We start from the raw sequence: 15,066 nt of genomic DNA, 5'->3' as shown, positions 1-15,066 counted from the left end.
AAGGTATAAAATTTTAAAGATAACTTGGCACAGCTTTGAGGGCCCTAGTAAGATGCTTTCTTCTGACATTTCTTCATTCAACTGGAGTCTAAACAGAATAGTAAGCAAACACTGGTTTTAGCAGTTGGTGCTTCACTAAAAGTTTCAAAACTAATAGTTCAATTCTAGGCCCAGAAACCTTTGTAGGTGAAAAGTGGGGAGAGGCAAGGCAGGGCTCAAGAACTTGATATACAGAAGATCTGACACAAGTTCAGGACTTTGGTAGTAAGAATACAAAAGAGTAGTGTAAATATGGTGAACTCAGGAGTATTTGGAGCCTCACAGATACCACAAGTCTGAACACACAGGAAGGTCTGGACAAAAAATGACTGCAGACCACATCTGGTATGAACTTTTGAAGGCTGCCCTGCAAACCTTAAGTCCCTTCAAGTTCTTGAGTGACATACTACTGTTCAAGAAGCCAGGAACATGCCCCTTGCCTTCCTCACCAGCAAATTTTTGAAGTGAATTTTAAAACAGTGCTCTTATACATCTAGGTTATTTATAAAATGTAAAAACAAAACGGTACTCTGCCCTGGTATGTCCTGTTTTCACTAGAGAAATTACCTGTAAAAATTTCATCTTCAGGTATTATAGAAAGAACAGAGACTGCATTCACTATATGCACCAAAATGGAAAGGTTCACACCTTAAAAGGTGGTGGTCAGTTTAAGTAGTTAAACGAAATACATGTTTTGACAACAGCTAATTTTTTGTTTTGTTTTTTTAAAGATTTTATTCATTTATTTGACAGAGATCACAAGTAGGCAGAGATGCAGGCAGAGAGAGAGGAGGAAGCAGGCTCCCTGCTGAGCAGAGAGCCCGATGTGGGGCTCAATCCCAGGACCCTGGGATCATGACCTGAGCTGAAGGCAGAGGCTTTAACCCACTGAGCCACTCAGCCGCCCCTGACAACAGCTAATTTTAAGCCTTGTATTCAGTCTCCTTGGTTAATGCAGTATATATTTCACTGGTTGTAATCCCCTAATTAACGATACATGATGGTTTAGTTAGCACTGCTCCTCGTGGTATTGGGAATAATAGTGTGCTTTCAATCAGTGGTGGGTTTACATCATCCACCAATGAAGCAACTATTTGGTAAGTTTCGTTTGAAAGAAGTCTCAACTCCTAGACTTGTAACCTAGAAAGGCAGTGTGTGTATGTACACAATAACAAAGTCTGAAGCCTTAAGCTAGGATGTGATCAGAAATACGAAGAAATGGTCTAATGACCTCTCCTCCCCACTTCTGAGTGCCTCTCAACTCTATTTAATTGTCTGGGAAATTTTTTTTAAAACAAAGTATAACTTGGGCATCACTCCTTAGAGATAACATTTAATTGGCATAAGGAGACCCATCCATAGTATTAAAGAAGGTACCTCCAGAGGTTTGAGAAAGGAAAAGAACAGGGGAGTTCCCTTCTGCATTTGACTCTCCATTCCAGAGGGGGTTGGTCTCACAGGGAAGGCAGACTTCCATGAAACAAGGGGACTAGTCTCAATTTATCTCTAGGAGTGGTTCAGCAATTAGCAAACACTGGCAAAAATAGGGGGTTATTGGGGCACCTGGGTGGCTCAGTCGGTTAAGAGACTGCCTTTGGCTCAGGTCATGATCTCACGGTCCTGGGATCAAGTCGAGCTCTCTGCTCAGTGGGGTTTCTCCATCTCTCTCTGCAACTCACCCTGCTTGTGTTGTCAAATAAAATCTTGAAAAAGAAAATAGGGAGCTATTATACCAGGAAGAATTCCTTGGTAAAGGAAACTACCACAAAGAGTATGGATGGCCAAAGTACAAAAAACGCTGGGGAGTAAAGAAGTGGCTAACAGGAATACATGCCCTTGCTCTCAGCTCACCATATGCTGCTCCTTCAGGGGAAGACTGCCGTGTTACACTTTGAGGACTTTTTGTTAAACAAAAAACTAAATGTAAAAACCAAATGTAAGAAAGGCTAGGGCTTTTTACTGTAATTCTCTAGTTTTAAAAAACTGCATTCTGGTTTTGTTGCATGCAATGTATGTCCTGGTTCTACCATTTCAGTCAGTTTGAACAATGGCTATTGATTAAAATCACTACTGAACCAGACAGGAGCTACAAACAGCTAACTGCTCTTACTAGATTTGTACAGAAGCCAAATATTTTCAAGTTTAGTCCACTCCATAATCACAGTCTATAATTTAGTGAACTCAGTATTTGCTTACTTTCTACACTAATATACAAAGCTCAAGATATTTTTCTTGCCTTTTTAAAAAAAAAATAGGCTACATACTCAGTGTACAGCCCAATTCACAGCTCAAACTCATGACCCTGAGAACAAGACCTGAGCTGAGATCAAGAGTCAGATGCTTAACCAGCGACTGAACCACCCAGGCGCTATTTTTTAAAAGGAGCAAACAGCAGTTTGAAAAATCTTCAATGGCATTTTAATTTTCTACTATTAATCTCTTTTCTGTGAATGCTACTTACTGTATGTCAGCAGCAACAGAGGGAGAAGAGTATAAGAATCACCCAAATTAAGCCTTGTACTGTTGTGCTCCTAGATAAGATGTGCCAGGTCCTTGTTAAAATATTTGTTCAGGGTGCCTGGGTGGCTCAGTTGGTTAAGCAGCTGCCTTCGGCTCAGGTCAAGATCCTGGAGTCCCTGGATCGAGTCCCACATCAGGCTCCCTGCTTGGCAGGGAGTCTGCTTCGGCCCTCCCCCGTCTCATGCTCTCTCTTCTCATTCTCTCTCTCTCAAATGAATAAATAAAATCTTAAAAAAAAAATGTTTGTTCAATGAAATCCATCTGTATTAATCCAAAGTGACTGCTATTTCACAGATCAGCTACATATAGCATAAAGGTTACTAAAGAAAAAAAATAATCTGGTACATACACATGAGTTTTTGATGTGAACAATCACTACCCTCAAGAAATGGATGCACAGGGAAACAATACAAAGTGAAGAATTTTCAGAGGGAGAGTGCTACTTTGAAAGCTGAATTACTATATGTGAGAATACTGCTTAAGTGCTTCCATCTATATAAAAAGACACAGATGGCTTACCAGTGGCAGTTTTTAAGTTAAACTGGAAAATAGAGGTCCACAATCCCTTCTCCAAAACCCTTGGGCTCATTTGCATTTTTGAATTCTGAATGTTAACAGATTTTTTAAAGCACCCCAAGGGGTCTGAGGCAGCACTTAAGATCAAACACACTAAAGTAAACCTATTAACACTGCCACAGTAAAATGTACAAATAGTCCCATTTAATACCATAAAAACCTCAACAATTCAAATCAAGTTCTGCTGCAAAATGAGTTAAGACAAAATTTTTTCAGAGTTGTTTCAGATTTGGGAACTATAATAGCTAAGAAAATTTGAGACCTCTGTAAAACAGTTTTGAATGGCAAAGGTAATAATCCAAAATCTCAAAGACCTTCCCTGAGACACTGAGGAATTTTGAATCTTCTATGAGAATCACTGAAAGGGTAAATATTAAACCAATAAATCTTTATTACTTAAACAATTTTCACGGCATTTTAAAAAATAAATTTAAAAAATAAATATTTGCATTATAGCAGAAAGTCACATGTGTTGCATTAACTCACTGTTACAGTTAATCACAGGAGATAACTAAGCATCAGCACCATAAAAACTGTGTTAAGATTTGTTTCTAAAAATTCAAGGAAATAGTCTAAAGCACTGAAAATTCTGACTAAATACCAACCTGCAGCATCAGTAGTTTTTGGAAGCTATAAGCCAGTGGTTGGTGCTCATAGTAGCCAGTTTCTATTCCTGGCAGCTGTAGGACAAAGTTCTTCCAGTACTGAATATTAAGCTTTCTGATAGCATCTCCAGGTTCACAAAAGGAAAGAACCACAAGTTATTTAGGTAATTCCTATCTCTAATTTAGATTTGCACAAGGATACTTATTCTCGTAAAAAAGCAAAGACTGTGTTTCATCATGCTAATTTCTTGCTTTTATAGATTCTCAGAATAAGATTTAATCATAATTGTTAATTCTTTTAGCTCAGTTGAATTACAACCATAGAAACTGCACTGGTATCAGAACATAACTATTTTATTACAAAACTTAACATTATTTACAAAATGAAAAAATAATCGAATGACTATTGCAGGCCAAAGATAAAGGTTTTTCACTCAGTGATTGAAAATTAAGCAACATTTCCATGCACTCACACACCAGATCATTTGTGAAATATGCAAACTCTTAAAATTCATGTTAGTAAAACTTCAATGTATTCACAATGCTTGTATGTTTATTGGAAGATGGCAAAAAAAAAAAAAATCCATGGTTCTGTACAATAAGCTTAATATTAACACAGTTTGTTCATTTTCCTTTAATATTTTTTGGCTTTCATGAATACTCAGAGCATTGAACATTTTGCAAGTAAGAATTATAACAGTACCTCTGTCACCTTGCTGAATTCATCACCACAAGAAAAACACAAATAATTAGTTTAATGCTTTTGCAATAAACTGATTAGTTAATATTTCCAAAGTTATATTAAACTGAAGCCTTCATTATGATCGATTGCTTGAATCAATTTAGAGCGTAGAGTTTCTTTATCTTTGTACTTTGGAAGATCCAGAAGATTAAAACAGGTATGAGAAACTGGGAGATATTCCTCACCACCTCCTGTTGACTGGATGACTAGTTTTAGACTCTTCATACCAAGAATAGGAATGCGATCACTACCTGTCAAAAATACTAACAAGAAAAAAAATCATTCAGCCAACCACTTTTATCAAAACATAGAGTACCGGGGCGCCTGGGTGGCTCAGTGGGTTAAAGCCTCTGCCTTCGGCTCAGGTCATGGTCCCAGGGTTCTGGGAGCGAGCCCCGCATCAGGCTCTCTGCTCAGCAGGGACCCTGCTTCCTCCTCTCTCTTTCTGCCTGCTTCTCGGCCTACTTGTAATCTCTATCAAATAAATAAATAAAATCTTAAAAACAAAAAAACAAAAACCATAGAGTACCAAGTTATTTAGTACAGTCACCATGGCAAACCTTTATATTAACGTTTACTCTAATGCGGAAGCATGATTTTGGAGACATACTAATTATAAATCCAGACAATATTTTTCCTTTAGAAGTATAATCTTAATGTTAGCACACAAAATATGCTTAATAAATATTTGATGAATAAGTGACTATCCCTGACAAAACATTTGAGAGCCATTCTTTTGGGAATAGCCATTTAGTCTATACATCAAATATAAAATGCAGTTTTTTCAAACTGCAGTTATGATTATGATTCCTTTTTCAATGTTTCTAACATTTTTTTAAAGATTCTATTTATTTATTTGACAGAGAAAGACACAGCGAGAGAGGGAGCACAAGCAGGGGGAGTGGGAGAGGGAGAAGGTGGCTTTCTGCCGAGCAGACAGCCCAATGTGGGGGCTCAATCCCAAAACCCTGGGATCAGGACCTGAGCTGAAGGTAGATGCTTAACGACTAAGCCACCCAGGTGCCCCAGTTTCCAACATTTCTGAATACAAATTTATAATGGACAGCTAAAACTCAAATCACTTAAAAAAGACTTGTCATCCTTAAAATATACAAATTCAGCCAAGCTTATTTCAGCTGTCAGAAAAAGATTAACAAAAATATTCTTGACAATAGGAGGAATATCAAAGGGAGTGTCATTTTCTGATCAATGGATATGTAAGATGTGAGACAGACACACACACAATGGAATATTATTCAGCCATCAAAAAGAATGAAATCTTGCCATTTGCAAAAAATGTGGATGGAGCTGGAGTATATGAGGCTAAGCGAAGTAAGTCAGTCAGAGAAAGACAAACACCATATGATCCCACACGTACGTGGAATTTAAGAAAGAAAACAGATAGACATATGGGAAGGGGGAAAAGAAAAAAAAAGGAGAGAGGGAAATAAGCCACAGTGAGTTTAAATGACAGAGAACAAACTAAAAGTGGAAGGGAGGTGGGTGAGGGATGCACTAGATGGGGGAAGGGTATGAAGGACCTCACTTACGAGCACTGGCTGCTGTATTTAACTAACAAAATCACTGAATTCTATGCCAGAAACCAATATTGTGCTCTATGTTAACAAAATTTAAATTAAAAATAGTAACGAAATACAAACATAGGGAGTGTCATTTCAATGAGAATATACATTTAACAGATTAAAGACACACTAATTAGGTTATAAATGAGTACAAAGTCCTACAAAAGTTCTATCTTCCACAGAAATTCCCAAAGTTTTGATGAAAAGGAAAAAGAAAAAAAAAGTCAAAAGAAAAAAAAAAAAGAAAAAGCTATCCTCTAGAAATCTTTTTAGAAATTCTAAAAGAAACTACAACTCTAGTTGATTGTAGTCAATATTAGAGTTTGTTTTCATTTGAAAGAACCAATTCTATTTGAGGCAAACTGAATGCAGCTTTCAAAATAAGAATGCAGATAAAAAATTTACTCTAACTGAAAATTAGAAACAGTACCTTGGAATGATAACATCTTATCCAACAAAGTGGTCAATTAATCTATGAAAATAAGTTTAATAGTTAATTCCATTTCCCATAAAACATACAGGACTAGTTAGAAATACTTACACAGAAATTGTTTTTTCTTTTCCAGTGGTAATTCATGAAATACTTCCCAAAAAATTTTTATCGTTGGATGTTCTGCCCAATACTCCCCTTTGTATTCTGTATTCTAAAAACAACATAATCTTTTATTAATATTAAGTGATCCTAGTTTTGTCTTGAACCTGACAAGTTTTATGTGGTAGTCAATTTCCACAATGGCCCCTAATAATCTCTGCCTCCTATTATTGCTCATGCCCTTCCTTATGCAGCCCCTCCCACAGCATATAGGCCTGACTCTGTAATCATCAGGATAGAGCAGGTTTGAGAAATACATGACTTTTGAGGCTAACTCATAACAAACTCTGTGGCTTCAACCTCTTTGATCATTCACTCTGGGGAGAACCAGGTGCCATTTCAAGAGGACACTCAAAAGAACTGTATAGGGAGGTCATCTTGGTGAAACACTAGGCTTTTAGCCAACAGTCTTTTGAGTGAGCCATCTTGGAAGGTAATCTATCCTTAATGAAGTCTTCAGATGACTAAAGCACCAACCAGTATCCTGACTGCAATCTCATGAGAGACCCCTAAGCTAAAAACACCCAGCATTAGCTGGGTAGGAAGAAGCAACAGACAGTGAAGACAATTGAGTAAAATTTATGTTAAGTCAAATTCTAAGAGAAAATAAAGCAGGGAAAGCAGAGAGAGAGAGAAATGCTTGCCCGCAGAAAAGTGGGAAAATAAATGTTCACTGTTTACTTTAAACACTAAATTTTGGGATAACCTGCAGCAGTGGAGCTAGCGTACTTCTCTTTTAAAAAAATGCCAGCACTAAGAAAAGGTGAGGAAAGAGGAGAGAGGGAGAGCAAATCTTACACTGTAAAGTATTCTTTAAAATCTAGGTACAGTTGGCCTTAAATTTTAGTTCTCAGAAGAACCCTCCAACATCAGGGCCTTTAGACACACTGTTCTCTCAGCCTAGACCTCTTAGCCACATCCTCCTCCTTCCTTTGTTCATCAGGCCAATTTCTATTTATACTTTAAGACTCAGACTAAAGGTCACCAAATTCATTCACTGATTCATTCAACAGATACACAGAAAGTTTTAGTCAAAATGTGGAGCCCTGGGTAAACTGCAGTCAACCAAGTCCTTCCTTACCTTGTAGAGACTACCATCTACTGAGATGCTTTCCCAGATTTGTGTAGCCTAGGTTAAGATCCTCTTGACATACTATTCAGTAAACACTCTTTCTTTGTATTCATCAGAGTTAAATTATTTAATGTCTACCTTCCTTATTATAGGGCAAAGATCATGTTTCAGTCTTATTTACTGATGTCTCCCTTCTCCTGCACAGTACTCACTATCCACAGGGGCTCAATAAGTATTTGCTAATGGGCTGCTTAAAATTTTGGGCTCTGTCTATAGCCATGATTATCTCAATGACTGATATCTTGAAATCTACAAAATACTTGCTATTTGTAAACAGTTTTGGAGAAAAAGGGCTGAAATTCTATCAATTAAGGAATTAATGAATATGTATTATAGTCTGTGAGCATGTTAGTGGGGAATGAAAGGAGGATGACTAAGGGTTTTTTTCTTTTTTTTCAAAACCTCTCAATAGTTCTGGGGAAATGTGTACACAGTCCTGATGAAAGAAAGAGCATTTAAAAGTCACAAATCATAATCACTGAAATTATAATGCATCACATACACAATGAAAGAAACCAAAGTAGACTAAGTACACTAAAGTATGCTAAACTATCAATTTCTATCAATTATATCTTCAAGAGAGGTTTTAAGTACTTACTGAGTGCTCTTCTAGGCTCTGGGAATATAGCAGTGAAGAAAGAGACAAAATCCTGCCTTCATAATGCTTACATTGGCGGGGGGAGGCGGGTAGGAAGAAGCAACAGACAGTGAAGACAATTGAGTAAAATTTATGTTAAGTCAAATTCTAAGAGAAAATAAAGCAGGGAAAAAAGAGAGAGAGAGAGAGAGAGTGTGTGTGTGTGCGTGTGTACACGCTCAAGTTTAGATGTTAGCCAGTAAAGGTCTCTGAGAAGGTGTAAGGACATAAAAGGAAGTAAAAAGCAAGAGCCCTTTCAGACTTTTCAAGGTGAAAAGAGTTCCAGGCATAGGGAAATAGAAAGGTCCCAGACTGGCTCAGCAAAGATGCTGTTAAGGCTGAAGTAGCGGAAGTGAGAAAAAGAATAATAGGAGAGGAGGCAAAAAGGACAAATTGTGTAGGAGGTAAGGTGTGATGAGAGGCCACTGTATCATTTTTCATTTTAGGGTGACTGGAGGTGGAATCCATTTCCACTAGGGTCTCCTTAAGGTCAGTACAGCTTTCTTCTCGTGAGCAGATCAATTTGACCAAAAAAAGAAATCTTCAATCTCCTTCTTGGAGGATGTAAGCTTGCCTATCAGCTTTCCTCAGTTCTTCCTGGTTTCCCAGATTCTGTGGCTCTCCCTACAGTTGTCTTTTGCTGTGTAAGAGAGGGAACCTGAGTAGTCTAACAATCCCTTAAATTAGCTCGGAAGTAATTCTACTTTTAGCCTAACCATTCATCCTGCCACCACAATAACATGATGTACCAATTTCTGAGCCTTTTAGAAATTTTAGGGTGTGAAATGGGTTGCCTCTTAAAAACCCTGCCCCTCAAGAGGCTTAGAATTCAATTTTCTTTGCTCTAGTCACTCATCAACTCATTATCCATGCATTTTCTGTCTTCAAAAACTTTTTTTTCTCTTGTTAATGGTATTTTTATATTTTCTCTGTGTATTTCTACTTTTATTCCTTTATTGTCATTCTAATGAGATTCTGGAAAGGAGCAGAGAAAAAACATGTTTATTCTAGTACGTTTAACTAACTAGAAGTCCTAATTATTTTTGAATTTAAAAAATGTATTCCCTGAATTATTAAAGGGTAAAACTGGCCTTTTCTGGTGTGTGTCTAGTTCTGTGAGTTTTAAGCACATGTAACTCGTGTACCTATCACCACAATCAGGACACGGAACACTCATCACCCCAAAGAACTCTTTAGTGCTACCCTCTCCTGTCACATACCTATTCCTGCCAGCCCACTTCACCATATTTTTGTCTCTTCACAAATGTCATGTACATGGAATCATACAGCATATAATCCTTCTTCACACTGCGTAAGGACTCTGAGTCATCCAAATGTCGCATGTATCAGGAATGTATCCCTATTTATTGCTTAGTATTCTACTGTATGGATATACCCTAGGCTGGTTTATCCATTCACTCACTGAAGGACATCTGGGGTTGTTTACAGTTTTTGACATGTTTGCAGATTTTTAAAAACACAATTAAAAAAAAAATTGTGGTAAAACACCTGTAACGAAGTTCACCATCTTAACCCTTTTTAAGTGTACAGTTTGGTGGTAGTAAGTACATTCGCGCTGTTATGCAACCATCACCACCATCCATCTCCAGAACTCTTCATCTGGCTAAACAAACTCAATACCCATTAAACAATAATGCTCCGTACCCTCTTGTTTATAGATTTTGTATGAACATAACATAATACCTTTGAGAACTGCTAGCTCATGTGGTAAGTGCATATTTAACTTTATAAAAAAATGCCAAACTGTTTCCAAAGTGGCCATACCATTTGTATTCCCACCAGCAATGTATGAAAGTTCCCAATGCTCTGTATCCTTGTTAGACTTACTGTATTTTGTGATGTTAGCTAATTTAATAGGTGTTGTTATGTATCAAACTTTTTAAAAATTATTTGAGAGAGTGAGTGAGTGAGAGAGAAAGAGACAGAACAGGAGCAGGGGCACAGGGTGAGAGAGTGGGAGAAGCAGTAGGGAGCCCAATGTGGGGATCAATCCCAGGACCCCAGGATTATGACCCTGAGCCAAAGGCGGGAAGCCTAACTGACTGAGCCACCCAGGTGCCCCATATCAAACTCTTACTGCAAGAACTGTATCAGGTGTTTTCTAGATTACAGATAAGAAAAAAATTATTTTTGTGTGTGTGTTGAATTTTTAAAAATTCACATATAATGTATTATTTGCTTCAGGGGTTCAGAACAAAGATGGAAAAACTTGTAAGTCAAATTGCATACATCTTTCTCAAAGCTGATCTAGCCTAGCACTTTTTATTCAATGTTAATCTGAAGAAGTATCTGAGAATTCTTCGTACAAAGAAGGAAAAGAAAAAATGTTGTTTAAAAATTCCTAATCTTCTTCCTAAAGATCCCTTTATTGGTTAAGACACTAGTGATGAAGATCATGAATATTATTTACTCTCTGCTAAAAAATTTAACATTGAGAATAATCAGGAAAAAAAGAACGATCTTAAGCAATGTGAGTGCTTTTCAAAATGGTTTTCCTGTGACTGGGCAGAATGAAAACTCAGTTTAGCTGGACTTCCATCTGACCTCTGTCATAAATGACATTTTTCCATACAAAAACTATCACTACCCCAAATACAAAAATGCTATCTAATTCAATTACAAGTAAAATTCATTAATTGTGGAGGAAGAAGGGTACAGTGTTTTCCTGTAAACAGGACAGTAATAGTGTAAAATGGAAAACAATGAGAGGGCGATTTTTCCACCAATAGATCATATTTTCCTTTTGCTTTTCTGTTAAAACAATTCATTGATTTGTTTTCCCCTACCTTTTCCAGTTCCTTCCAATCATAATTTGTATTTCCAATAACCATTGCTTGTAGTTCATTTGGCTGGAAGAGTTGAAGAACTTTTCCTCCACAGACCTTATGAAAGCCCGCATGAAAAGCATCAAACAAGGAAGCCACTGATTTATTGAATATGTAATCCACATAAGCATCAACAAACTCCTGCCTAGAAATGAAAAGGCACACATGGCAAAGAATATAAAAATCTTTTTTTATAGAGAATAGATACGTAGTCTCATTAAAAGTTTGCGTGCTCCTATACAGTTGTTACTTATATTTAAACTGAAAAAGTATGACTAGGATTCTAAGGGGACAAAGTCTTTGCAGAGGAGTTAATTATTCTTTCTATACAAAAATCCAGTAGTATCTAGGATGCATGTAGACTTAATCTATCATTCATAGCCTAATGTAAATGAGGCTATTCCGAGGTAAAATGTTATTTCCTAATGGGAAAAATGATGACACAAATGTCTATCAAAATATATATATATTTTTAAGATTTTATTTATTTATTTATTTGACAGAAAGAGACAAAGTGAGAGAGGGAACACAAGCAAGGGGAGTTTGAGAGGGGGAAGCAAGCTTCCCACTGAGCAAGGAACCTGATGTGGGGCTTGATTCCAGGACTCTGGGATCATGACCTGAGCCAAAGGCAGTCACTTAATGACTGACCCACCCAGGCGCCCCCAAAATAATTTTTCAGTACTCACAAACTGTTGAGATTTATATGCCACCACTCCACATGTATCTCTAAAAAGATTCATCTGTTAAAAATATCAGGTGAGGGACGCCTGGGTGGCTCAGTTGGTTAAGCAGCTGCCTTAGGCTCAGGTCATGATCCCAGCGTCCTGGGATCGAGTCCTGCATCGGGCTCCTTGCTCCACAGCGAGCCTGCTTCTCCCTCTGACTCTTCCTTCCACTCTGTCTGCCTGTGCTCGCTCTCACTCACTCTCTCTCTGACAAATAAATAAATAAAATCTTAAAAAAAAAAAAAAATGTATCAGGTGATTTAAAAAAATGAGAGCTTTGGGATTCAGACTATTAGCAAACAACAGTCTGCTTTTCTTCAAGGTTCAAGGATCTGAAAACAAAATTTTTTTTTTTTTTTTTTAAAGTAGGCTCTATGTCTGATGTGGGGCTTAAATTCATGAGCCAGAGACTAAGAGTCACGTGCTCTCCTTACTAGGCAAGCCAGATGTCCCAATAAAATTTATTTTAAAAACTAAATACCAAAAGGGTTATTAAGCACTCTTTTAGGATTACAAGCACAGTTTTCTCTTCAAAACTATGTGCATATACATACATGTACCCATACACACATAAACACTTCTGATGCTTTTTCCTGCAAGGAAACTATTAAAAAAAAAAGTCCTCTTTACCTAATAATTAGCACTGCAGTTTATTCAATTTGTTCTGTTAGCCACAAATATTTAAGCAACTATCTAATCAAACAAATAATGAGAAGGGGTACCAGATGATTTCAGTATTTTTTACTCCTGTCTTCCAAATTAAAAAGGATAATTCTACAAATGGGAATACTGGCAAATTCAGTTATCTTAGCAAGTTATAAAATTATTATAAAATAGTTCCAAAGTGAATTTATTTATTTTTACTTATTTGAGAGAGAGAGAGCATGAGAAGGGGAGGGTTAAAGGGAGAAAGCAGGGAGCCCAATGCAGGACTCGATCCCAGGATTCCAGAATCATGACCTGAGCTGAAGGCAGTTGCTTAACCAACTGAGACACCCAGGTGCGCCAAAGTGAATTTAAAAAGAGGAAAAAAAGTTAAAGGAGGCCACTGTAATATAAAATTGGGCGGGCCTAAGGAAAAATCAATAGCATATGTTATCTGGCTCTGATGAAAAGCAGCAGATAATTTTGTAATGCATAATTTTATAATTCATCTAATTGGAAAGTGAAATTTATCTGTACCAGTTAAGGGCCTTAAACACAAAAGGCTAAATTATTTTATGTGCTAACATTTTTATCTTCAACACTTTTATTATCTAAGTAGGAATGGTAATACAAAGATAAAATTCTTTAAATTGTTTCTAAACTAGATTTAAAAAACTGAACAAGATCTTTAAAATCAGGAATAAATCTATCTAAATCACAAAGTTTTTCAAAACCATTTTTTAAAAAGAAAGGTTAGAAAAACCTAAAATTTTCACATTATTTTAAAAACAGCTTTATTTTTAATCAAAGTAAGACATATGCACAGTTTAAAATTTCAAATAGTAATACTCCTAACAGCCAACATTTACTGAGCACGTACATGTGCTAGGCACTACTCTAAACATCTTAGAATTACTGCCTCATTTAATCCTCAAAATAGCCTCATGAAATAGGTACAGTTTAACATCACATTCTACAGAAAAGGAGACTGAGGCATGGAGACATTCCTATAGTTAAGACAGCTTCGAAGTAGCAGAACCAGGATTATCACCCTTTGGATCAAGTCCCTTGCACAGCCAATAAGCTAGCTCTAAGGAATTGTAACACAGTAGAGAATGAACCAATTTTGTCCTGCACATTTAGAAATTTCAGATACTCGAAGGCAAGTTCTTAACTTTTTGCTATCCCTTCTGATATTTACCTTCAAACTTCAACAACCTAATTTTATTGTTATTCCTTAATTTTCAATTTAAAATATAACCTAATGAACTGATTATCTACTGTTGGAAGGTGAAGATTTACATTTACTTGGCCCATTCTCACTTTGTTTCCCCCAAAGCTCCCATTATAACAATTTTGGTTCATTATTCACTAAAGTTAACATTTTTATGATTATAAATATTGTTCAGAATTAAGCTAGAGTAAAGGCAGGGTTACCTGCCTTTTCTTAAAAAGAACTTCTGCTTCCCTAATTTGCTACTTCATCTCTAACTTCAACAGAAATGTTAACCTCCCTTAGACTCATTTAACTCTAGGAAGCATCACATAAGGAAGCATCAGTTTTATTTTTCTTCTGGAGCCTTCCATCCTCTTGATTTCACCAACTTTGGTTGCTCTTCCTAAACCTACACATTGCTGTTCCTGCAGAAGGAATCCTCTTTGCCTCTCTTCTATATTGGATCCTATGTGTGTATGGGGGATTGATCATTTGTCTTTCTCTTTCTTGGTTTAATTCCTTGTTTGGTAGAACATTCTCCTGTAACTTCTTGTGAAAACTGCACTGGAAGTAGGTATCTGAGACTCTGGATGCAGGAAGATGTTTTAATATACACTGACATACTTAACAGATACAGAATTCGAAGTTAAAAAGTAATTTTTTCCCAGAATTTTGATCTCGTAGCTTCAGTGTCATTCTTTAGACATTTGATGTTATTCTGATTCTTTTTTTTTTTTTAAAGATTTTATTTATTTATTTGACAGAGATCACAAGTAGGAGGAGAGGCAGGAAGAGAGAGAGAGAGAGAGGGAGGGGGAAGCAGGCTCCCCGCTGAGCAGAGAGCCCGATGCAGGGCTCAATCCCAGGACCTTGAGATCATGACCCGAGCTGAAGGCAGAGGCTTTAGCCCACTGATCCACCCAGGTGCCCCTGTTATTCTGATTCTTAATTCTTTGTATATGGCATACTTTTTTTTTTTCCTGGTAGGTTTTAGGATCCTTTTTCCCCCTGGGGATTTTGAAATTCTATTTTGCCTTGGTATGTCTCCCCCCCAACTCTTTTGATGCCTTCAATTTTTTTTTAAGATTTTATTTATATGGGGGCACCTGGGTGGCTCAGTGGGTTAAGCTGCTGCCTTCGGCTCAGGTCATGATCTCAGGGTCCTGGGATCGAGTCCCACATCGGGCTCTCTGCTCAGCAGGGAG

At 37.1% G+C, this 15,066-nt stretch overlaps 1 protein-coding gene across 2 annotated transcripts in view; it reads right to left on the bottom strand.

The window, feature by feature from the left end:
• Positions 1–4,078: 4,078 nt before the first annotated feature.
• Positions 4,079–15,066, bottom strand: part of LOC101685888 (probable E3 ubiquitin-protein ligase HERC4) — a gene marked incomplete at its 5' end in the record, with an annotated part of 83,764 nt that continues 72,776 nt past the window's right edge. For both annotated transcript variants that reach the window (XM_045069910.1, XM_045069911.1), the window contains 3 exon segments: positions 4,079–4,745; positions 6,607–6,709; positions 11,234–11,417. In XM_045069910.1, the coding sequence (XP_044925845.1) occupies positions 4,537–4,745; positions 6,607–6,709; positions 11,234–11,417 (496 nt within the window).

Source organism: Mustela putorius, unplaced genomic scaffold (assembly GCF_011764305.1).
Source record: "Mustela putorius furo isolate JIRA1106 unplaced genomic scaffold, ASM1176430v1.1 tig00003949_pilon_pilon_pilon, whole genome shotgun sequence".
Taxonomy (NCBI): domain Eukaryota; kingdom Metazoa; phylum Chordata; class Mammalia; order Carnivora; family Mustelidae; genus Mustela; species Mustela putorius.
The sequence above is the reverse complement of the archived record's forward strand: the minus strand, read 5'-3'. Positions and strand labels throughout refer to the sequence as shown.